Consider the following 22,448-nt stretch of genomic DNA (forward strand, 5'->3'; position numbering starts at 1 on the left):
CTTTATTTTTACATCTTCCTTTTCTTCTATATGTGAGGGTGGAAAATCCTCTAATTCACTGGAGTATAAACTCCTTTGATTGATTTCCTCACTTTCTTCCATAGGATCCTGCATTATATCTCTTGGGAAGAAATTTGCTTGTTCCTCTTCCTGGGACTTGATAATCGACTGCACATGTTTCTCTACATTTTTGACACTCGTCTTTATATCATGTAAGAATTCTTTCATGAGAAGCTCAATATCTGATGGTATTTGAGATTAATAGGGAGATGGTGGCTCTTGATATGAATAAGAAGGAAGTGATGGTTCTTGATAAGAGTAAAAAGATGATGGTTCTTGATATGGATAGAGAGGTGGTCGTTCTTGGTATGGATATGGAGATGGTGGTTCTTGATAGTTAGAACATGGAGCACTGAAGTTTCTTTGGTTTTGACTTTGTCAACCAAAATTTGGGTAGTTCTTCCATCCACAATAATATGAGTCACTACTCGGGTGTGAGTAGTAACCCATATGATCTCTCTCCATCATTTTTCCTTAGCACAAAATACCAAACAGAATTAAACGCACTATGTGGTAAACAGGAAAGCAAAGAAGAAATAACAAAATTCTAAAAATTAAAATAAAAAAAATTAAAATAAAACTAACTAGGAGACACCAAACTTAGTTTTAGAAATTAAGAAAAATTACTAGTATAAAATTATTATTAAATATTTTTTTAAAGACAAAAATAAAATAAAACTAATAAAATATAAAAAGATAAAAATTAATGAAAAGAAAAAAAATGAAAATAAAAGAAAATAAAAATAAAAAGAAAAAATAAATGAAAAACGAACAGTTTTGAAAACAAGAAAATAAAAATTAAAAATTAATAAAAAGAAAAGAAAAGGAATGCACGGAAAGAAAGAAAAAAAATAAAATCAAACCAAACGAAGACAGGGGGGGGGGTTATGAACGAAAAGGAAGAAAACAAGGAAAATTTTTTAATTTTTTTTTTGAAAAATAATAAAATAATATTTAAATAAAATTAAAATTAAAATGCCTAATCTAAACAATCAAATAACTAATAGTTGTTAATCATAGTCAATTTCCGACAACGGCGCTAAAAACTTAGGTAGCGTTTGGTGGAGAGACAGAGACGGAAAAACTGAGACTGAGAGACAGAAACTAAGAGACAGGGATTGAAATAAATCTCAGTATTCTGTTTGGTGCAAAATGAGAGACAGGAATTAAAACAAGAATGAAACTCTAATTTAATTTGCACGAAGGGTAAAATTGGAATTAATTAATTGAAATGAAAGTATTTTAGGTATAAAATGTTATTAAAGTTTCAGTCTCCATCTCTAAAAATTTCAGTCCCCTGTGTCCCTACTTTTTGGAGGTACTGAAATACTGAAATTTTAGAGACAGAGACAGAAATTTTAGTACCAGTCTCTGAACTAACAAACACGATACTGAGTCTCAGTCTCTCAGTCTCTGTCTCAGTACCTCAAAACAAACGCTACCTTAGTGTGGTATTTATAATCACAGACTAACCGGCAAGTGCACTGGATCGTACCAAGTAATATCTTACGCGAGTAAGGGTCGATCCCACGAGAATTGATGGATTAAGCAACAATAGTGTTTGGTAGGCTTAGTTAGACAAATAGAAAATAGTGTTTGGAAGTTCAAAAGCATTAACAGTAAATTTAGAATATTAAAGATAGGTAGATAAATAAGTTGGGAATAAAATATTGAGAAGGCAATTAATACTTCAGAGTTATCTATTTTTTCGGATTTACTTTTCTTACTAACTATTTTAATCATGCAAGATTTAATTCATGGCAAACTATTTGTGACTAGACCCTAATTCCTTAGACCTTCCTAGTCTCCTCTAAAATTCATCAACTGTCAATTCCTTGGTCAATTAATTCCAATTAGAGGGTGACGATCAAATTCTAGTTCATATGCCACAAGAATCCTAATTATTCAAAAATAAAGGGATTATATGTCACGTATCCCGTTAAATACAAACAATTAGGAATTCAGGATAATATGTTTTCAAGCTATTGTTCAAGTAAAGAGATTTTCCAAGTTATACAAGAACTCAATTAGAACATGGATCATACTTCTGTTCCACCCAAATTCATAGAATAAAGAACGAAAATAATTATTGAAATATAAATCAAAACATAAATTAAAATAGAAAAATAATAATATCAATCCATACAATAGACAGAACTCCTAACCTTAACAATGGAGGATTAGTTGCTCATGGTTCGGAGTGAAAAATAAGGATTGTAAATTGGAATAGGAATAATGTTCCCGTCTTCGAATCACTCTGTTGGCATTCCTTTTATAACTAATCCTAATAAATTTAAAATCTAATTTTTAAAATTAAAAATAAAAATAATATCTTTTCCAAATTTAAGATTTGAATTTAAATTTGAATTAATTAACAAGTCTTCAGTTGATGGGTGGGGACCACATGTTTTGTCCATTCTACAACTTCTAATCTGTATTTTCTGAGCTGAAAACTGAGTTAAAACAGCACAGAAATCGCCCCAGCATTTTTCTGCGTTTCTTGCACGTGGCGCATGTCACGCGTACGCGTCAGTCACGCGTACGCGTCGCTGAGCAAATCTTCAAATCACGCGTCAGTCACGCGCACGCGTCGCCATGGAAAGTTCCAAATTCACGCGTACGCGTCGCTCCTCGCTACCATCTCCATTGATTCTTGTGCTGCAGAAACTCTATCAAATTCTGCCAAATACTACCTAAAATAAACAAAATTGCAAAAGACTCAAAGTAGCATCCATATTGGCTAAAAGATAATTAATTCTTTATTAAACTCAATAAATTTGATGCAAATTCACTAGAAAAAGATAGGAAAGATGCTCACGCATCAGTGGCGCACCATGTCCGGACTCCACCTCACCCAATTCCGGCGCTATCGGTAGTGCCATCTCACTATCACAGTCTGGATCTGAACGCCATGCATGAGAGGACTCCGTTTTCTGACACTGATGAAGATGATTACAATCTAAACGGTGGTGTAGAGTTTCGGGTCGGCCACAGGTTTAGAAGCCGAGAGGTAGTGCTTCAGGGTGTGAAGAACTACAGTATTCGCAGGAGTGCGGAGTACCAGGTGATCGAATCGATCCGGTTAAAGTACCATGTGCAATACCGTCAAGCTGAGAATGGGTGTCAATGGAGCCTCCGTGTGGCCCTTTGGCAGAACCTCGAATACTGGTAAGCTCAACTTTACTTGTGCTTTTCAATACTTCTGTACTATATATTAAGTAGGTTTGAAACATGGCTAAAGCAATACTGTTTTGTTGTGTTCAGGGAGGTTCGGAGGGTTGGTAGTGTGCACAGTTGTCTAGTATCTACCATGTCTCAAAACCATCGTGAGTTAGATAGTAGTCTGATCTGCAAGGTCATCTTGCCGTTAATTCAGTCCAACCCTTCTATGAGCAATCCGATTTTGCAAGGTGCGGTCCAGGTAAGCTATCACTTCAAACCATTCTATAGAAAGGTGTGGATGGCCAAGCAAAAAGCAAGTGCACAGATATACGGGGATTGGGAAGAGTCGTACAATAAGGTGCCGAAGCTGCTTCAAGTACTGCAGAGTTGTTTTCCTGGTACCATATGTGACCTACGCGTCAAACTGTTCTATGATGGATACCTCCTGGTACGCGACTACAATATGTTCAACAAGGTATTTTGGGCTTTTCCGTCATGTGTCGAGGCCTTCAAGCATTGCGAGCCCTTTGTATCTGTAGACGGCACGCATCTGTATGGTAGGTACGGTGGAGTGTTGCTTATTACGGTGGCACAAGATGGGAATAATAACATCCTGCGTATTGCTTTTGCCATTGTGGAGTCCGAGAGCACCGAGTCATGATCGTTCTTCCTTACTAATCTGAGATGCCACGTTACCCCACAGGACGGCCTGCTGGTTATCTCCGACAGATCTCAGGCCATCAAGGCCGCGCTAAGCTCCAATGATAGTGGTTGGCATCCCCCAAGAGCCTTCCATGCTTACTGCATCAGACACATGGCTGCGAATTTTATGACTCGGTTCAAGTCAGCTTAGGGCAACAGATACCTCATTAACGCTGCTTACAGTCCAAGTAAGGCTGGGTACGAGTGGTACATGGATGCTTTGAGAGGAGTCTCCCCGTCGATGGTGGACTGGGCGGGTCATTTCAGGAAGGAGATTTGGCTACAACATTGCAACAGCGGGCGGCGGTTTGGTCACATGACCACAAATCTGTCCGAGTGTATCAATGCAGTGTTGAAGGGGACCCGATACTTGCTGATTTCTGCCATTGTGCGCATCACGTACTAAACATTGCAGAAGTTTTTTGTGACGAAGGGCAGGGAGGCACAGTCACAGCTGGTGGCTGGATGCCGCTTCTCCCAAAGACTCTTGGCCGCCATTGAGAAGAACAGAGAAGGGATACCAAAGATGCATCTCACTCATTGTAATATGCAGGCCTTTGTGTTTATTATGGAGGAGCTAAAGCCGTTCGAAGGATGGGGGGAGGTTCCTTCCGTGTTCGGCTATCGGACGGTACGTGTGATTGTGGCTTATTCCAATCTCTCCACTATCCGTGCCGCCACGCACTAGCCGAGTGCGCCGCCGCTAGCATTGAGTGGGCCCCATATGTGCATCCAGTGTACAAATAGGAAGCTGTGTTCAAGGTGTATGAGATAGAGTTTTCCCCTATCCCTGACGAGTCGTTGTGGGCGGAGTGGCATGGGACGATGCTGCGTCCTAATCCAGTCATGCGTCGGAAGGCGACTGGAAGGCTCGTGTCCACCAGATTCCAGAATGATATGGATGAGAACGAGCGACATGAGAAGCGGTGTGGCTGGACGTCGGGGGGCAACTCGGAAGGGTGAGATCGTCTCTCGGCTGGCTGGCAGTGGGTTGGACGTCGGGGGATAACTCTACGAGCCTCGGGTCCTCCAAAACCTCCTGCCCCGATAGATGCCGCACACGGCAAGCCTCACGCCACCAATCATAGTATCATCTGTTCGGCCTGGTGTCAAACGTGTAAAGCACGGTGATCCTGCGACCGGGATCGAACCTCTGGGACCAACCATCGTACCACTGCTGGAGTCGCTCTGGCCACCAGACATCCTCACCACGGCCAATGATGGTCAGATACCTATCGTTCAATACATTAAGTAAATAAACTAGTATCACTATCAGAATAACAAACAACTACATTCATATAAATTTCAAAAAACTATCCAACATTCATACCTGTCAAGATTCACTGGAGTGCCTGGCACCTGCTGCTCCCCATTGAACTGCCGTTTCACCCGATCAACGTGGTAAAACCGGACAATGTTGAAGCAGACCAGCGGGACGGCTGACAACCAGGTCCCCCACTCCTCCTCCTCACGGAACCAGTGCAGGCACAGAGCCTGCATCACAGGTTCATCGTAGACTCTCCATGCAAACTGAATAAAAAATATCTCCGACATCAGTAACCATATGCTATCTATCTAACTGTCGAAAATATAACGTACGACAACACAACAAGTATTTAAAATCACAATATATTTTATTTCATGACTAACCTCATCGAATCGTAACTGGTCGATCGAAACCCTCCAATGCAGGACCCTGGCCTAATGCTGATCCCTACTCTACTACTGCAATCCAACCAACCTGACAATAAAGGAAATATATACAATTCGTTAAGTAACAAACCATATGAATTGACAACAATATTTAATGCAAATACAAAAATAAACATTGGTTACCTCGCAGCCAGCGGATACTGGTAGATTCCTCTATCTGGTGGACACCACTGAGGAAATCTCTGATAAATCCAGCTCATCAACAGCGGAGTGCAACCGGCGATGTTCGTGATGCCCCGCTGTGCCGCCGAACAGAGTGACTGGTACGTCCAGGCCAGCACAGCCGAGCCCCAAGATAATGCCCTACACTCCCCGAAGTCCCGGAGAAGCGGTAGCCAACGTATGTGCACCAGGTTGTTAGACTTGTCTGTCATCAGATACCCTCCGATCAGTAACATAATATAGCACCTAGCGTACTGTCGGAGGATCTCCGGGTCGTCGGTCGGGGGGCATCTGGCGGACACGATCCCGCAACCACACTAGCTTCAGTGTGAAAGACTCCTTCCTCTGCGCAACCTACTGTGTCGCCACTGGAGGCTTGACACCAAGAAGCTGCTCCACCATAACCCACATCTCCATGCTGTACCACCTACCGAAGTCACGGAGGCACCCTCCAACGGGGTTGCCGTGTGCGTGTAGGCCTAGGTGGTACGTCACGTCCTGCAGGGTGATAGTGACCCCACCCCACGGGAGATGAAATGTGTGCGTCTCCGGACGCCATCGCTTCACGAGTGCCGAATCCAACCTTATCCAGATATGGGACGATGGCGTCTGGCGGAGGAAGGATATGGCTCACTCATCGGGGCAGTAGAAGGCGAGGCCTCTGAACAATAAAATAAAAATTCAGTCTTATAAAGAGATGATCATAAATTTATGCATATTATTGAATTCTTACTCTTTTTTTTGTGTGTTTAGATCAGCTTAACATATGATACAAAGCAAATATTTCTATCTAACTTACAGTTACTTCTAATTAAGAACATACTTCCATGTTTCTAGCCTACACATGTCTCTAAATTACATATGCCAGGATACCCTTCATAATTAGAATGTTATACATACTAACAACCTAGCACAAGAAAAAAAAAAGCTCCAAACCAACAATTAAGTTATAACAACCTTGCACAAGCAAATAGAGTTCTAAATTCCTTTTAGAGACCTATCACTAAACTATTTAACTACGTTCTTGTCAATTCAGGATTACCTTAACAATGGTCACATACTTAGATTAAACAAACAGAACGCAACTAACCTCGAAGTTGGCCGCCCCACCCCGGCGTAATGTGATGTGTCGTTCAGCCTGTTGATGTCTTTGTTGTTCCCTGCCTGGCGCGCGCCATCACCGTATCAGTCTAAAATAGGGTAAGAAAGGGACAAAAGAGGAGAGAAAGAGGTTGACTCAGTCAAAATGAGGCCCAGACTGCCGCTGTAAACAACTTCTATTTATAAATACAAACAGTGTAAACGAGACAGACATATTGCAGCTGACGTGTCATATCTCATTTACACTGTAAACGAAATACATAAAATATCATCTCGTTTATAGTGTAAACGAGATAAGACTAGAGAATTTAAATCGGTAAATATTTTTAAAATTATTTATTTTGGTAATTATTACATTTATTTTATTTATTTAAATAAAAAATCTCAAAAAAGGCACAAAAACTAACGTTGTATAATTTTTTTAATATTGAAAATATTTGTGGTGTAATTAAAATTTTGGAGAACTTCTTTGTGCAAGTAGCTTTAAAGACTAATTTAAAATTATATAAATATTTTAAAATAATTATCTAAATTAGTTTTTGAGATTTTATTAACCAATACTTTAATTTTTTAGATTTTAAAATATACAAAATAGTCTTTAATATTTATCAATATTAAATAGTACATTCTTCTTTTAATGTGATCGGTTTAATTAAAATAATTATTTTAAAATTTTTAAAATATTTTAAAAATTATTTTGAGAATTTTTTAAAAGTTATTTTTATTTTTTGAATTAAATTTGATAAAAATTATTGATAAAAATTATGTTGTCTATTAAAAATAAATATAAAAGATTATATTGTGTATTTTAAAATAACAAAAACAAAAGTGTTAGATTTTTAAATTTTAAAAGAATGATTTGAATAATTATTTAATATTTTAATAAAAATTATTATTTATACACTAAAATTAATAATTAAAATTAATTATTAATATATTTATATATAAATATATATGTGATAAAATATATTTATATTTTAACCTATATCTTATACTGATTTAATAGTTAATTTTAGTGTCCTTAAGACATAATCGTATTTTAATAGTGGGGAACAGGAACAAAGATTAATTCAAATTTCAATTTCAATTTCAATTTCAACCCACTATTTCCCCACCAGTGAGCGAGAGCATCCGATCAGGCCTTCCCGGCGACATCTACGCCTTTCTCTGACACCGCCGATCTTCAGCAACAAGCTGTGACGTCAATACAAATCCCAAAATCACCTCTCATTTTCGCACTCTCTCTCTCCCGGCTCGAATTACGAATGGCCGATCAGAATCCTGCGGTGCCAGAACCGAAGAGTGGCTCCGATGCGTCTTCTCGGATTGGGGAAGTGAGTGAGTGGCTGGCGAAGACATTCGAAGCCGCCGGCAAACCCGTCCCAGAGTTTGAGTACACGCCTCGCAGCGTCTCGCATTTGCATAGTCTCTTAACCGTCTCCAAAGCCAAAGACGAAGCTGCGCGTCTCGTCGCTCGCGATTTCCGCCAGAAGGCCTCTGAGTACCGATCCCAAGGTACGGTTCTAATTAACCGTGATTCAAGTTAATTCAAGTTAGTGAGACTCCTGCATCATGGAAGTTATAGATTTATTGTTGACTGGGGCCTCAATTCTCGCTTTACCAATTTCCTTTTTTAATTTTTAATTTTATCTTTTTTCTATTAGGGATTGATTACTGGAATTCCTAAGTCCAGATTTGATGAATTCTATTTTTCTATTCTTAATTATTATTATTTTCTTGGTTTGTGATCTGAGATGACGATGATGATGATTGTTTGAAGGACAATACTTTGATCAAGTTACTTATGCTCATTTTACATCAAATGATGGCATGTGCAGATTTTTGTTGAAATTAAATTATGTACCGATCTCAAGAAGAATTCAATACGTAACCGTTTGAGTTGAGAATCGGATAGAATGGATGCTAGGAATTTTTTTGAAGTTTACTACTTGATTAATCTTATGGTTTTGGATCTGGTTGTTGTTCATGGGTGATGAATGAGGTGTTTGCTAAATGTGGCTTCGCTGAATACTAAATTTCCAGGAATTTAGAGCTGGTTTGATTAATTTTCTGTTTTTGTTTTTGATTGATATGCTTTATTCATCTTCAAGATTTTATTAAAGGAATGCTGGTTCTATAGTTTCTTTTAAAAATAAATGAAATCGAGGTAGCATGCTTGTTCGTCTTGGTGATTGTAGCACTGTTCTTATCAATTGAAATATTGGAATGAGACCAGAAAACAAAACAAATCTAACATTTACTAATGTGGTATTGTCGTTGTAACTCTCAGGGTTAAAAATATTTTGGACAATTGATTGAAATTGATGAATTTAGGGTCTCTTGTTCATCATGGATAAGTGGTTTGGTAAATTTTGGCTGGGTTCTTAAAATTGCAGTGTTGTCCTGAACTTGATCTCTGTGTTGGTTTCATTGTGTAGCTGCTAGAATTAGAGAGATTTTGGAGAATGTGGGTTTGGCACAGGAGAGTTTGCCTTCAAATGTGGTTGCATCTGCACAAGTTCTTGCCAATGTGGCTAACTTGTTGAATATAAGGGACACTGAACTCAGTAGGTTGGTTTTGCTTTACCAAATCTTTTTTGGGATGGGAATTTTAATATTGTTTATTTCTATATTTTGCTTTGAAGTTTGAACCTTGAAGGCTGTATTTAGCTTTCTTGTAGCAATGGGTGATATTTCCTTGCGGAAAACTGGTGTTGAGGAGAAAAGGGCTAAAGTGCAGAAAGAGTCCAAGGTTCTCCTTGACTACACTAGAAAGGCTATAGCCAGACTTACATATCTAAAAAGGTAAGTTTTAAAATGAATTATGTTTCTGTGTGCTTCTTGCAAGCACAATTTCTTGGAAATGTAGATGTGAAACTGAGAAGTATGTTAATTTTTGTCAAAAATGTTCTTTCATTTTCTACTCAGTTTTACGAAATAAATTTTGGCAGAACTCTTGCCCAACTAGAAGATGAATTACCTCCATGTGAGGTTCAGATGGAAAACTGGAAGACAAACTTGCAAGTAATGGCTGCAAAAGAAAGACAATACATACAACAATGCGCCAATTACAAGGTAATGCTTCTTGTTTATGTCCTCAAAATTTAGTTTGTATTTATATTTTGGATGGAAAGCGATAGGATGAAGAACTAGCATGCAAGGGTTATAGTCAGTGATGAGGATAAGTAAGTAGATAAAATAGTATAGCCAAAGAGTTGTTGTTTTCTACTTCGCAGACAGGGAGTATAGAAGCAAACTACTGTCATTGGAGAAACTGTGAATTATCCACCTTTATAGTTTGCACCCATTAATCCATACAGTAGGACAGATATTTTGCTTGCATTCTAAACAACTTTCCTAAGACATAGAACATCATATGTTCTCAAGTTTTTTTCTTATTTATCTTGAAACCTCTAGATGAATTGATACTTTAAATGTTTGAAGATGTTGAAAGGTTTCATTTAAGAATCGTTTCAATATCTATCTTTGATTAACTAGCTTGATCAATAAGGACATATGGATCTTGTAGAATCAGCCTACCCAAAGTTTAAACTTGAATATTCTGTTCTGTTAAACAATAACAACCTTGCTCTGTTCCACTAGGTGAGACCAGTTTGATGGATTAGACTAGAGAATAGTATCCTACCATAAATCATGTTTATAGTATAAAGTTCTTTTATGCTTTCATCAGAAGTTTTTATTGGTATCAAGTTCGGGTCACCTATTTCCCAGCACACTACATTGAAGTCTAAATTGTTGGGGTGATAGAAGTTCCTGATAAAGGTTTAAAATTTTGGGATCTCTTGACGTTTTAAGGCTGGCGATTATAGATTTCATACATCATACCGTGCTTGCCATTTTCTTTATAGCAAATGGGGGTTTTCTGGAGCACTTTTTGTATAAAGACTCTAAAACTAGTAAATTGTAATCGTTGATTGCCTGTTAACGTTGTTGCCAATTGACATAGTTGTTATTTCGCTACATTCCTTAATTCTTCTGATCTTTTGCAGGCAGTTCTCAATCATGCAGGCTATACCCCAGAGATTAGCCACAGGGTGTTAGTTGAAATGGCTGAGCATAAAAAGGAGTTGGAGAAGAAAACTAAGCCCATCCTTGAGACACTAAGGAGCTACCAAGATTTGCCGCCGGTATTTGATATTTTACATTCTCTCCAGTTTTTGCTCGCGTGCTGAACTATATATATATTTGGGAATCCGTTTACTCTAAGAGGAAAACTTATCCGTTCACTGATAATTCTCTATCAACATTGAAATTTACGAATCCAACTGAGTTGATTATATTATCTTAATGATCAAATTTTCAAAAAGGTAGGACATCAATGGTTGTTTTTTTCTATTAGTCAACATTTACTTGTATTTTTAAAATAAAAATAAAATTTGTCAAAATAAAGAGGATGACGAAGCACCAAATTATTTTCAAACGTTATGAAATTTCATTCACATGATCTGTATGGTGGACTTTTAATTCAAAGTTTGGATGAATGAAATTTAATGTCAGTAAAGAGTTATTGAGTGGAATAAGTGTATAAAAAGTAACTATGTTTTGTCTATTCTAACATTTTATGGCTAATGGGAATTTTCCAGGATAAAGCTTTGGCTGCCTTGGCTATTGAGGATAAGAAAAGACAATATGCTGATGCGGAGAAATATCTTGAAGATGTATTGCAATCGGCTCTTGCCAATTCAGGGTGATATACTACCATCCATTTTTTAAATTTCGTTTTTTATTCTACTTTCGAAAATGTTTGCTTATTGAGTTGTTGTAGGCTTGTCTCTTGAGAATAGGCTAAAAGGTTATGCATTTCTAGGTTATGGCTTTGCTACTTGCTAGTAGTACACACAACCTAATTGTGAGATATTAGTGCTTGAGTATCTATTAAGTTCGACATTGATTGTCACAATGGTTGAATACTAATCTGCTTCCATCGAGTCCAGTGTGAAAATTCCAAATAAGTTAGATTTCAGCGGCAATTACGAATTCTCAGTAAGGTAAAGTTCACCGATAACTAGAGTTCTACAATTATCATTTGGGGTTACTTGTACAAATATGCTCACTAACTATTAATGCAAGTCTAATATAATAAGCTAGGAGTAGGAGTAACAGTCAATTTAGTCTCCCTATTTTCACACAATTACAATAACAAGTTTAATAGCTAATGTCAAGTACGAAGTTTTTTTTTTAATTAACATTCTTATATACTTTGGAATAAATAATTCATAAATGTTAAGGGTTAACATTTTTATTATTTGTCTTTTATTTTTTCTTAATTTATTAACTTATTGATCACAAAAAGAAGATCAATATATTCCTCAAAATAAATTTGATAACATTTAAAAATTCAAAAGATATTCTTTATAATTGTAAAAGTATCATACTAAGACAACTCAATAAAAGATAATTTTATATCTTTTAATAATATAAATTGTCTTATATCAAAAGTAACATAGCTAAACAATCATTTTATCCTAATTAATTTTTGTTTATTTCTCTGAAAATTTGGACCTCAACATACTTTTACAGTCTTTTACGATAATCTTTGTAATATACAGAAATATAATTTTGATTAACATATAATGTCATATATATCATAAGAAGTTTGATAAGTAAATACTTTAATGTATTTAGCTAAAACTGTTTAAGCAATTATTGTAAAGATAGTATTGCATATAACCTATCTACAAATGTAATCATTATTATATAATAAAGTCACTAACCTGAAATAGGAAAAAAATTAGTCAATAACCTTTTTTGTTTACTGTTTGTTACTTTTTGTTCGTTGATTGTACAGCTCCTCATACTTTTGTGTCATTTATTCAATGTAATTATTCATGAGAAGATGTCTTGATGTGTAAATTATTAATTAAGAATTATTAAATGATTTGACATGTTAGACTAAGTTATTTAATATAATATATATGCATCTTAATTATTATTTTCACATGAATACATTCTCATATAAGTATCCACTTTTTTGAAACCAAAAAACCTGAGTTCATGCTTATATTTACACTATTTTTAGTATAATCTAATTTTCAATTATAACCTGTTGTTTACATTAACCTCTTTCGTGTACGCATATAAACTACAACCATCAATTGTGCGAACCATGAGTGAAAATTCATTTTAATGTAGAAGGTTTTTCATAACTTAAATTTGGTTCCCGCTAGCTGCCCAAAAACCATGAAATCCTAAGGGAAAGTTTAAATGCCTTGGAATTTCAAGTCTGGCGACGAGGGCTTTGGAGGTTCCTATCATTTTTGGGTTCAAGATAACAAGGTAACATCTCTGCATTGAAACTGCATACTGCAAAACAAATAGATATATAACATCAGCTAAGTAAATGTGCATAAACAAAACCTCGTTTGCAACTTTTATATTGATGTGTGTGTGTGTATTTATACATATTTGTGGTTGTTATCGTGATTGAAGTCATTGCAACTTTTACAATGAGCAATGCAGTCCTTGTGTCATGATTTTCTTTTTCCTGTTTCAACTTAAAATGAGTGTATATATAAGTGCAAACTCACTTCCAGTTATCTTTATTTGAAGTTGAATGCTGTAAATAATTTGACATATTTGAGTAAAATATTATTTAACAATTTCAACTATCAACTTTATACTAGAGTAATTATATGTGAATTTTCACCTTATATATATTATGACTTTTAGAACTGTGATACAACTTGATGCAATTACATTTACTGATGTCACAATATAATTTGTAGGGTAATGAAATTGTCACTCCTATTTACATGATTTTTTTAATCATATATTTATATGAATTATTTATAAAAAAAAGTGGCATTATCAAAATATGACTCACAAAATTCATTTCCAATATTATATATTTGCAATTGTAATTGCAAATGAGATTATAATTGTTCTTTAAGCTAAGTTAAATCCTGAATTTATTCAATTACTTGATTGAAATAACATAATTTATTATCATTCGCCATTTGTTTAGAGAATAAATAAATAAGAACTGGTAAAATTTGTGCTGACCTCAACAACAAGGAGGTAGCCATCATCTTCTTCTTCTAAATCACTTTTTGGGACAAAAATAGGCTCCCCAATAAATCTTCTGCTTCCAACAGTCCAAGTTTGCACAGAATCTGTCTCTGAATCTAACTTCACAACAGTATCAAAAGGGAAGCTTGGTAATGTTTTACGTGACCCTAAAGTAGTTGCAGCATAGAGATACTTGTTTCTCTTGCCAGAAAATGCAGGATTTATAGTAGGAAAATCTGAAGATTTCTTCCATTTCTTCATAGCCTTCACATTGCATTCTTGGCAATTGTGGTCAGAATCTAATTTTATTGATACCTGCATACATTATTATCATTTCATATAAATGTTGATCAGCATCAAGATGACTATTTAGGAGAATATTCTACTTTCTCTTCCTTTATGGCGTAACTCACTTTTTGATATATCTTTGATAATTTAATTTATATTTATTTAAAAGTTTATATTAAAATTGACAGCGAGAGGGAAAGAAAGAGGTTGAGAAGTAAGAATGTGATACAAACAGCCAAGAAAAGATGTAATTCAAAATTTAAAAAATGATGATAAACAGTAGAAGAAAAAAAAACATTGCACAAACATAATAGAATATGAGTTATTATATGGCAAATACTAGTAACGTACCTATTAATTTACTTTTTTGTAAATTAAATAATAATAATAATAAATTTAAAATTAATCAAGATGGTAAGTGTGTTATATTTAAACTAAAAATTCACGAGTTCAACTTTTGAAATGAACAAAATAATTTTTTTTATAAATTATATATAATATAAAAAATTTTGATAATGAAAATTTATATACCAATTCTCTTGATAATTAAAAATTTGATAAGAACAGTTGGGTTTCTAGAAGAACAATTATGACTCGTTGAACTAAAAGTGCATGCACAGAGGAAAAGAAAAAGGGGAGAGGAATATCGATATATACCTGAACAAGATGAGGCAACAAGTTATTTTCACCTTGTATGTTCATTATTGATGGATCTAGCTTTTGATTTTGCCAATTGTATCCTGATAATATTGACCAAAACAACTTCAGTTAGAAATGCTTGGGAATAAATATATGATTACTAAGTCAATTATTTTAATTTTGTTTCTTCTTAAATGTCGTGATTAGAAATATTTGAACCTTATTAAATGCTTAATGCGTTGGATGTAAATGCATAGGAGAATATGAAAATAAAATAATTTATATATTGTTGGATCAAATAGACTCATTTTTCTTCTAATAAAGGTTTATATTTTCATATTTTTAACTAATGTCCAAATAAATTTCTAATAAAAAATAAAAATAATATATACATACAAAAAATTCAGCCACAAAATCAACTATTATGTATTTAATATAAATATATATATTGTTTAATTTATTTTTAATATATATTTTATATTTTAATATATATTTTATACGATTAGTTGATTTTTTATGTGTAAATAATATAACTGTTATAAAAAAAAAAAAAAACTATATTTGGAATAGAGGCTGAAAGAGTGTATATCATTTATCGATATTATTATTAAGTGCATATGTATATATATACCAAATAAGTTGCGAAAATTGAACCACTGGTAAGAACAAGCAGCAGCAGTGATTTGAATATGTAAATTGCCATTGGCATGACGAAGTTCAAAGGCATTGCCAACATGGAGCAGCCATAACCGTGAAGGTGCTTCAAGTGGGACTCTCCAGTCTCTGAAATTGGATTTGGATTTGGTTGGGAAGCGAGGAAGCAAGTATATGGGCGATGTGTTCTTACTTGGATTCACTTTTAATGCTGATATCATTGGTGATATCCCACACACTGCTGCCACTGATCCTGATCATCATCAACAACAACAATTATTTTCCCAGCACCAAAAAAAAAAAAAAATTATAGATTCTCATTGTCTTAGAATTACTCATTTTAAAATTTTAAATTATTGGGTTGAGGTATAAGATTATTATTTATCTTTCATGTTTTTTTAAGCAAAATATATATTTTTTTACTTAGAACGTAAATTCTTTATAGGTATATTGTTGTTTATGCTAAAATTGTTTGGGTAACAAAAATTAAATTCAAATTTTTTTGTTATAAAAAATCTAATATCATGTTTGCTATAGACTTTTCTCATTTGAAGGGTGAATTTTACATAGATTTTTTCTTCTTAAACTATTTTTTTTATTTATTTGAAAATATGAATCATGTCATAAATCTTTTTAATTATAGAAATTTTAATACTATATCACAAAATTACTTATTTTACAAATTTAATTTGTTAATAAAATTAAATAAAAATAAATATTTTTTTAATCACTAATCATCTATCAGAAAGACAAAGTTTTTTCATAATTTAAAAATTTTTAATTGGTCTTCAATCATTTAAGTAGTTAGTCTAATAAACTGCTTTTATAAATCGTAACATACTGATGTGTCAAAAACTACTTAAACTAGTTATTTTGATGGTTAAGAACCAATTAAAGATTTTCAAATCAAAGGAGAGTTTAACTTTCGAACAAATAGTTAAAAACTGAAAATAATATTTATTCTAAATAATCATATCTTTATCATCTAAACTAATCATTATTAAATAAAATTAAAATTAATTATTTTAAGGTTTAAAAAATATTGAAAACATCTAATGCTTTATTCATTTATTTAACAGAAAGATGATTACAATATTCCTGACATGGATGCTAGTTCTACTTCTACATGCGTATTACTATTACATACAATACCATTATTCACAAGAAGAGTAAATCCATGGAAATCAATAATATAATAATTACCTTTGGTGGAATAATATAATAATATAATAATTACCTGGCACGTCAAGTTTTATGCGATTGGCAAACACTATGTAGTGGGTATCTGTGAAAGCCCAATCATGGATCATAAGGTGGTCTGGGATTCTAAACTCTTGCTTATGTAACAACTTGAAATTGGAATCGTATTCTATAAAAACAAGAAATAAAATATAAGAGCTAATAACCGGCAAATTTATCAAAATAAAATAATCTAGCTAGTTGATACGTATTGAAAGGGATATTAGAAAAAAAAAATAATGCCATTATTATTGTAATAACTTAATTACCGCTAAAAGTAAAATTGCTGCGTGGAAGCAACATGTCTTCTGCATTGCAAGAAACAGTAAGTAGCCTGCTCTTACTAGAATCAACCTTATAGTGAGACAAAAGCCTCCTTGGTGGCATCTTAAACACACCTGTAATCAATAAATTACAGGTTAAAAATTTAAGAGTACAAGTCACTAAAATAGTGGTTTAATATTGAAGAGTTTGATTTAGATAGATTTTCGTTTTTTATTGTATTTTTTAGTCTGATAAACTAATAAAAAATTAAAAAATTATTTAAAAATTTATTATTGATCTATATATTATTATATATATATAATATAATTTAAATTTCTAACACTTATTTAAGTAAACGAGTTAATTGATCATTCAACTAACTTCAATTCGTTTAAGAGTTTAGATAGTATTTATATTCATGCATGAGATTAAGTTTAAATTTTTTTCTATTGTCAGCATAAAAATAAAGCATTTGAGAATATTATTTATACTATTGAATATACTTAAAGAGTTAACTTGTAATAATTAAGATCCGTAAATTGAAAAATCAATAACCAATTTTATTTTATTTTTCTTTGTTTCCCTTTGGGGTAAATGGAATAATCCTCAAAACAGATACACTAGTGCGCAAACAAGTACCTTGGAAAATACTGTTATGATATCACCTTGTGCCACACTAAGTTTTGCCACAATTATTCATTTTCTTATTTATTTATTTAATTCGATGGAAAGAAATTAGAAGCACTTCCATGTGTCGCTTAATTTGAATCCATACTTGCTTCTACTCCTACTTCTCCAGCTAACTTCCAACTCTAGATGGTTATGCTAATACGAGCAATTTCTTCGTTATATATGTACAACATTATAAATCAATAAATTTTAACAGTGAATATATGATAAAAGAAAAGACACATTGTTTGGTGCGTGATGCATAAAATAAAACTAAAATTAACTCTACGATCTAGATGTCTACAATATTTAATATAAGAACTAGGAGTTAGGACCAAAGGAACCACTTTAATTCGATTATTGTTCCGTTTTGCCCTGTCATATACTATATTATTAAATATTAACTATATTTTCTTCATAAATGCATTTACATTCAACAACTACTTAACCCTTGTGCAATGCATAAACTTAAATCTAATTAACTATATATAAACTTATCATAAAAACTGAGTTTTAGTTTCATTTTCTGAACAAAAAAAAGTTTCTAAACGTAACTTGGAGATTCAAGTGTTTTTAATCATTTTTAAAAAATAGAAAACCAATTACACTTACAAGTGTTTTTAATCATTTTAAAAAAATAGAAAACCAATTACACTTACATAAAAAAAACAAATTAAATATAAAATATATAATAAAGTAAATAAAAACATATTTGCGCGGTTGAAGTTTTAAATGAAAGTGATGAAAATAAAAATAACTTTATAGTTTGACATTTTTTATTAAACGATTTAATATAATATGTGTATTAATATTTTGACTATTATCCTATTCGAATTTGATCCTTCTAAATTTTAGATTTTTATTTTAGAAGGTAAAATATAATCTCTCACTCTTGAATGATTTCTCTCTCATATTTTTTTTTGTCTCACTTATGAAATAAATGATGAGAAATCACACTTTATCCTCTAAAGTGAAATCTAAAATTTAGAAAATCCAAATCCAGGATTCACTTATAGAGCTGGAAATGAGTCAATGCAACTCGAACTCGACTCGTTAATAGCTCGATAAGCTGAACTCGTGAGCTGATGAGCCTAGTTTGAGTCTGTAATTGAGCTTATAGATTAAATGAGTTGAACTTGAGTTTGAATAAGGTCAGCTCATTAGCTCGTGAGTTGGCTTCGATTATATATATATATATATATATATATTAATGATTTTAATTATTTAAAATTTTATATTTATTTTTATATATAATTTTGATGTAAATATAAATAAAAAATTTATAATTTACTGATAGATCGATAATAAATAAATTTGATCTTTTTAAATATTTTTTAAAATATATAAATTATAATTTATTGAAATATAATTATAAATTATGTTCCTATTATTTGAGTCAACTCGAGCCAACTCGTGAATTTTTGGTGAGCCGAATTTTAATTTAAGAAATAGACTCAATTGTTAATGAGTCGAATCGCGAACCAAGCTCAATTTTTGTGAGTTGAGTTTGAACTTGGTCTAACTCGACTTAGCTAAGTTCACTTCCACCTCTATTTACATAAAGACATTTTTATATTAGTAATCACTTTATTAATTAAATAAATATTTCAACGCTTTATTATAGGATAATATTAAAAAATAAAAAATAATCAAAACTTGTCTTATTAATTTTTATTAATTAATATAATAATTAATAAAAATTAAATAAATAAATTATTTTTATTATTAATTAAATTTTTTTATTATCAAATATTTTTGTTATTATAAGGGGATTGGCATAATGATACTGCTCACTTTCTTGCAAGAAAGGAGGAGTGGATAGATGAGTGTGTGTTTTGATCTTTTTTTGATCTACCACCTTTAATTTCATTGTGAGTTTTCCTACTGTATCTACTTTTACCTTTCACTCCAAAAAATATAATAATCTAACTTGTATTATATTAATTGTCAAGCCCAAAAAAATTCATTATTAATATATATTTCATCATATAATAATAATAATAATAATAATATTTTCTATTATATATCTGAAATAAGTGTTCAAATTAATGATGCTTAAGAATTAAGAAAATGATTAGAAATTTATACTTTGATTTTAGACAAATTAATAAGAGCTATATGGAAAAAAATTACTTAAGGTTTGAGTCAATAGTCAATTTAATCTTTGATTTTTTTTTTTTTTTGTTTACAAACAATCTGATATTTAACTAAAATTAGATAAATTACAATCTGATTTCTAACTATGTAATAAAAGGTTCTGTTTGGATGAGATAAAGTTGTTTGTATCTAAGAAGTTGCTAACAACGACTGAATTAATTAAATATTTCAATCCAAAATCAAGAAGTTTTTAATCTATAATATGTATAATTATACCAAAAAAAAGTTTAAAAAATTAGTATTTTATTAAAATTTGGTTAATATTTAATCAATATATATATAAAAAATAAATAATCTTATACTATTAAATATAATTTTATATTATTAAAAATATTAATGATAATTAATTAGTAACTATAAATTATAAAATCTACTGACTCGATATTATAACACTCTTCGTTATACTAATTTATCGGACAGATTCTAAACACGAGAAAGTAAAAAAACAATTCTTTTAACTTTTTTTTTAATTATTATATGAAGTGTGATTTTTATTATATATTTTTAAATAAAACTAAAAAATATAAAAAAATAATTAAAAAATATTGAAAAGATGTATTCTTAGAAAAAGTGTAATAATGTTTAAATAATAATTAATAATGGTCTAAACCAGAAAGCTGCTATAATATAACGCAGAAGAAGAAACGGACACATACCGTACAAAATAGGCTTCAAGAGGCCGGCAGCAACCTCCCATACACCATCACTATCTTCCGTCGAATCATCATGACCGTCCATCATGTTATACCGTCCGATCGTATCCAACGTCCCAGATTCAATCTCATAAGGCTCACCACCTTCCCACATGCATAGTAGCTTCTCCCCCCACCTCACCACACTAGTGTTCGCGACATTTTTCATTACCTTCGTATTCCCAACTTTCTTCCCACCTTTCAACACAGAAAACGGACCTCTATGCGTAAACCGCCACGTGTCAGTTTCTGGATCATGCTCTTCTACTTGCGCTTCTGTCTTAATGTATTTCGCCATGTACGTCACTCTATTGTTGTCAATCGTGAATGCTCTTAGGTATCCATGACCGTCTAGTGGGTGCACTGTGGAGCCGTGATCATCGGAGAAAAGCCCCGGTCCGGTTAGATAGTACGTGCCGGAGGGGAAATCCGACGGTATGACGCCGTCCACAAGGCGTAGCGTGATTGGTTGGGTTGTTTCGGATCGCTGTGAGACGAAGAGGAATTGGTAGTCCCAAAAGGCGGTTATGGAGTCATCAAGGTCTATAGATGGAGGAGGTACTACGGGGACGGCAACATGGGTTTCGGGTGCGGTTATGGATATTGCACGAGGTATGGTTGGTGGTGATGGCGGCAATGGAAGTTGTTGGGGAACCGGAATTTGCCTTATTGGAGGAGGAATGTATGTTGGTGTGGTCTGAATTGGTTTGGCGTTCATTTTTAGAGGTAAAGGCTTTTGGGTCTTGTTATGTGAAGGTGGCAACCAACATGTGATATATAAAGAGTTTATAGCACCCTGGAGTTTAAAATGCTTATTAGTACGTTCACTACTATTATTATACAATTTTGATATAATATTTATAAAAATATTATTAAAATTAAAATAATATTTTTTATATTTTTAATACTTTTAACTATTTTTTAAGTGCTGTCAAAATTACATCCTTAACACTTCGATTTAACTATGTTTAATAATGTTTAACACTTCGATTTAACCAAATAAAGCATTTGAGAATATTATTTATACTATTGAGTATACTTGAGAGGAAGTATAGAGAGTCAATATATGTTCTGTACAATGCATATAATGGAGGTTGATTTTAAATTAAAATTAAAGTATCGAATGTTTATTTAAAGTTGTTCATATGTAAAGGTGTATTTGTGTGAACAGTTTCAAATATTTTAAATTGAATGTTCGATTCAGTAGGATATCTAATATCCGGATGGTTATTTTAGATAATATAAGTATATTGTGTTTGATAAATTAATAGTATCTTACTTTAGATGTTCGAATTTGTACGATAATAAATAATTACTTCATATTATTGGGCCAAAGAATCAACCCATTATACACATTATATACTTATTCCAAAATTCTTTACTTAAAGAGTTAACTTGTAATAATTAAGATCCTTATATTGAAAAATCAATAACCAAATTTATTTTATTTTACTTTATTTCCCTTTGGGGTAAATGGAATAATCCTCAAAACAGATACATTAGTGCGCAAACAAGTACCTTGGAAACTACTGTTATGATATCACCTTGTGCCACACTAAGTTTTGCCACCATTATTCATTTTCTTATTTATTTATTTATTTAATTAGATGGAAAGAAATTAGAAGCACTTCCATGTGTCGCTTAATTTGAATCCATACTTGCTTCTACTCCTACTTCTCCAGCTAACTTCCAACTCTAGATGGTTATGCTAATATTTCTTCATTATATATGTACAACATTATAAATCAATAAATTTTAACAGTGAATATATGATAAAAGTGTTAGTCTAAATAATTATTTTCGAAAGTTTAAGTTGATTCAAAATGCAGGTGAGGAAGGAAGTAAAGGCTGAAAAGACATACGTATAAGCATTAGGTGAAAATTATATGACACGGACTTAATTTTAACATCTTGATA

General features: G+C 32.5%; 3 protein-coding genes across 6 annotated transcripts; 2 read left to right on the forward strand and 1 right to left on the reverse strand.

Annotated features, from left to right (window-relative positions):
* The first annotated feature begins 2,971 nt into the window (after positions 1-2,971).
* LOC112757690 (uncharacterized) lies at positions 2,972-3,883 on the forward strand. Its single transcript, XM_025806247.1, has 2 exons — positions 2,972-3,228; positions 3,325-3,883. The coding sequence occupies exons 1-2, from the start codon at positions 2,972-2,974 to the stop codon at positions 3,881-3,883; spliced, it is 816 nt and encodes a 271-aa protein (XP_025662032.1).
* A 4,013-nt stretch (positions 3,884-7,896) lies between these two features.
* On the forward strand, positions 7,897-11,891 carry LOC112755300 (AUGMIN subunit 1). 4 transcript variants are annotated; one of them, XM_025803289.3, is made up of 6 exons: positions 7,897-8,415; positions 9,339-9,471; positions 9,571-9,705; positions 9,852-9,975; positions 10,911-11,048; positions 11,505-11,891. In XM_025803289.3, exons 1-6 carry the CDS (start codon positions 8,166-8,168, stop codon positions 11,610-11,612), a joined length of 888 nt encoding a protein of 295 aa, XP_025659074.1. In that variant the 5' UTR covers positions 7,897-8,165; the 3' UTR covers positions 11,613-11,891. The 4 variants fall into 4 exon arrangements, with proteins under 4 accessions (XP_025659074.1, XP_072077422.1, XP_072077423.1 ...); XM_072221321.1 differs by having other exon boundaries at positions 7,915-8,415; positions 9,339-9,467; positions 9,582-9,705; XM_072221322.1 differs by having other exon boundaries at positions 7,953-8,415; positions 9,339-9,467; positions 9,546-9,705.
* Positions 11,892-12,877: 986 nt separating this feature from the next.
* On the reverse strand, positions 12,878-21,286 carry LOC112755301 (carotenoid cleavage dioxygenase 7, chloroplastic). Its single transcript, XM_025803291.3, has 7 exons — positions 20,496-21,286; positions 17,019-17,147; positions 16,748-16,879; positions 15,488-15,763; positions 14,875-14,957; positions 13,924-14,244; positions 12,878-13,224 (listed from the first exon to the last, which is right to left on the reverse strand). The coding sequence occupies exons 1-7, from the start codon at positions 21,247-21,249 to the stop codon at positions 13,069-13,071; spliced, it is 1,851 nt and encodes a 616-aa protein (XP_025659076.1). The 5' UTR covers positions 21,250-21,286; the 3' UTR covers positions 12,878-13,068.
* Positions 21,287-22,448: the final 1,162 nt, after the last annotated feature.

Source organism: Arachis hypogaea, chromosome 16 (genome assembly GCF_003086295.3).
Source record: "Arachis hypogaea cultivar Tifrunner chromosome 16, arahy.Tifrunner.gnm2.J5K5, whole genome shotgun sequence".
NCBI lineage: Eukaryota > Viridiplantae > Streptophyta > Magnoliopsida > Fabales > Fabaceae > Arachis > Arachis hypogaea.

Excerpts from the sequence above, each read along its gene's own strand:
- LOC112757690 (XM_025806247.1), top strand. The coding sequence starts at position 2,972 with ATGCATGAGAGGACTCCGTTTTCTGACACTGATGAAGATGATTACAAT. Across the intron at positions 3,229-3,324 it reads TGGCAGAACCTCGAATACTG|GGAGGTTCGGAGGGTTGGTA; the intron begins GTAAGCTCAACT and ends TGTTGTGTTCAG.
- LOC112755300 (XM_025803289.3), top strand. The coding sequence starts at position 8,166 with ATGGCCGATCAGAATCCTGCGGTGCCAGAACCGAAGAGTGGCTCCGAT. Across the intron at positions 9,472-9,570 it reads AGGGACACTGAACTCAGTAG|CTTTCTTGTAGCAATGGGTG; the intron begins GTTGGTTTTGCT and ends GGCTGTATTTAG. Across the intron at positions 11,049-11,504 it reads GCTACCAAGATTTGCCGCCG|GATAAAGCTTTGGCTGCCTT; the intron begins GTATTTGATATT and ends GGAATTTTCCAG.
- LOC112755301 (XM_025803291.3), bottom strand. The coding sequence starts at position 21,249 with ATGAACGCCAAACCAATTCAGACCACACCAACATACATTCCTCCTCCA. Across the intron at positions 17,148-20,495 it reads CTTGAAGCCTATTTTGTACG|GTGTGTTTAAGATGCCACCA; the intron begins GTATGTGTCCGT and ends TATTGATTACAG. Across the intron at positions 14,958-15,487 it reads CAATTTTCGCAACTTATTTG|GATACAATTGGCAAAATCAA; the intron begins GTATATATATAC and ends CAATATTATCAG.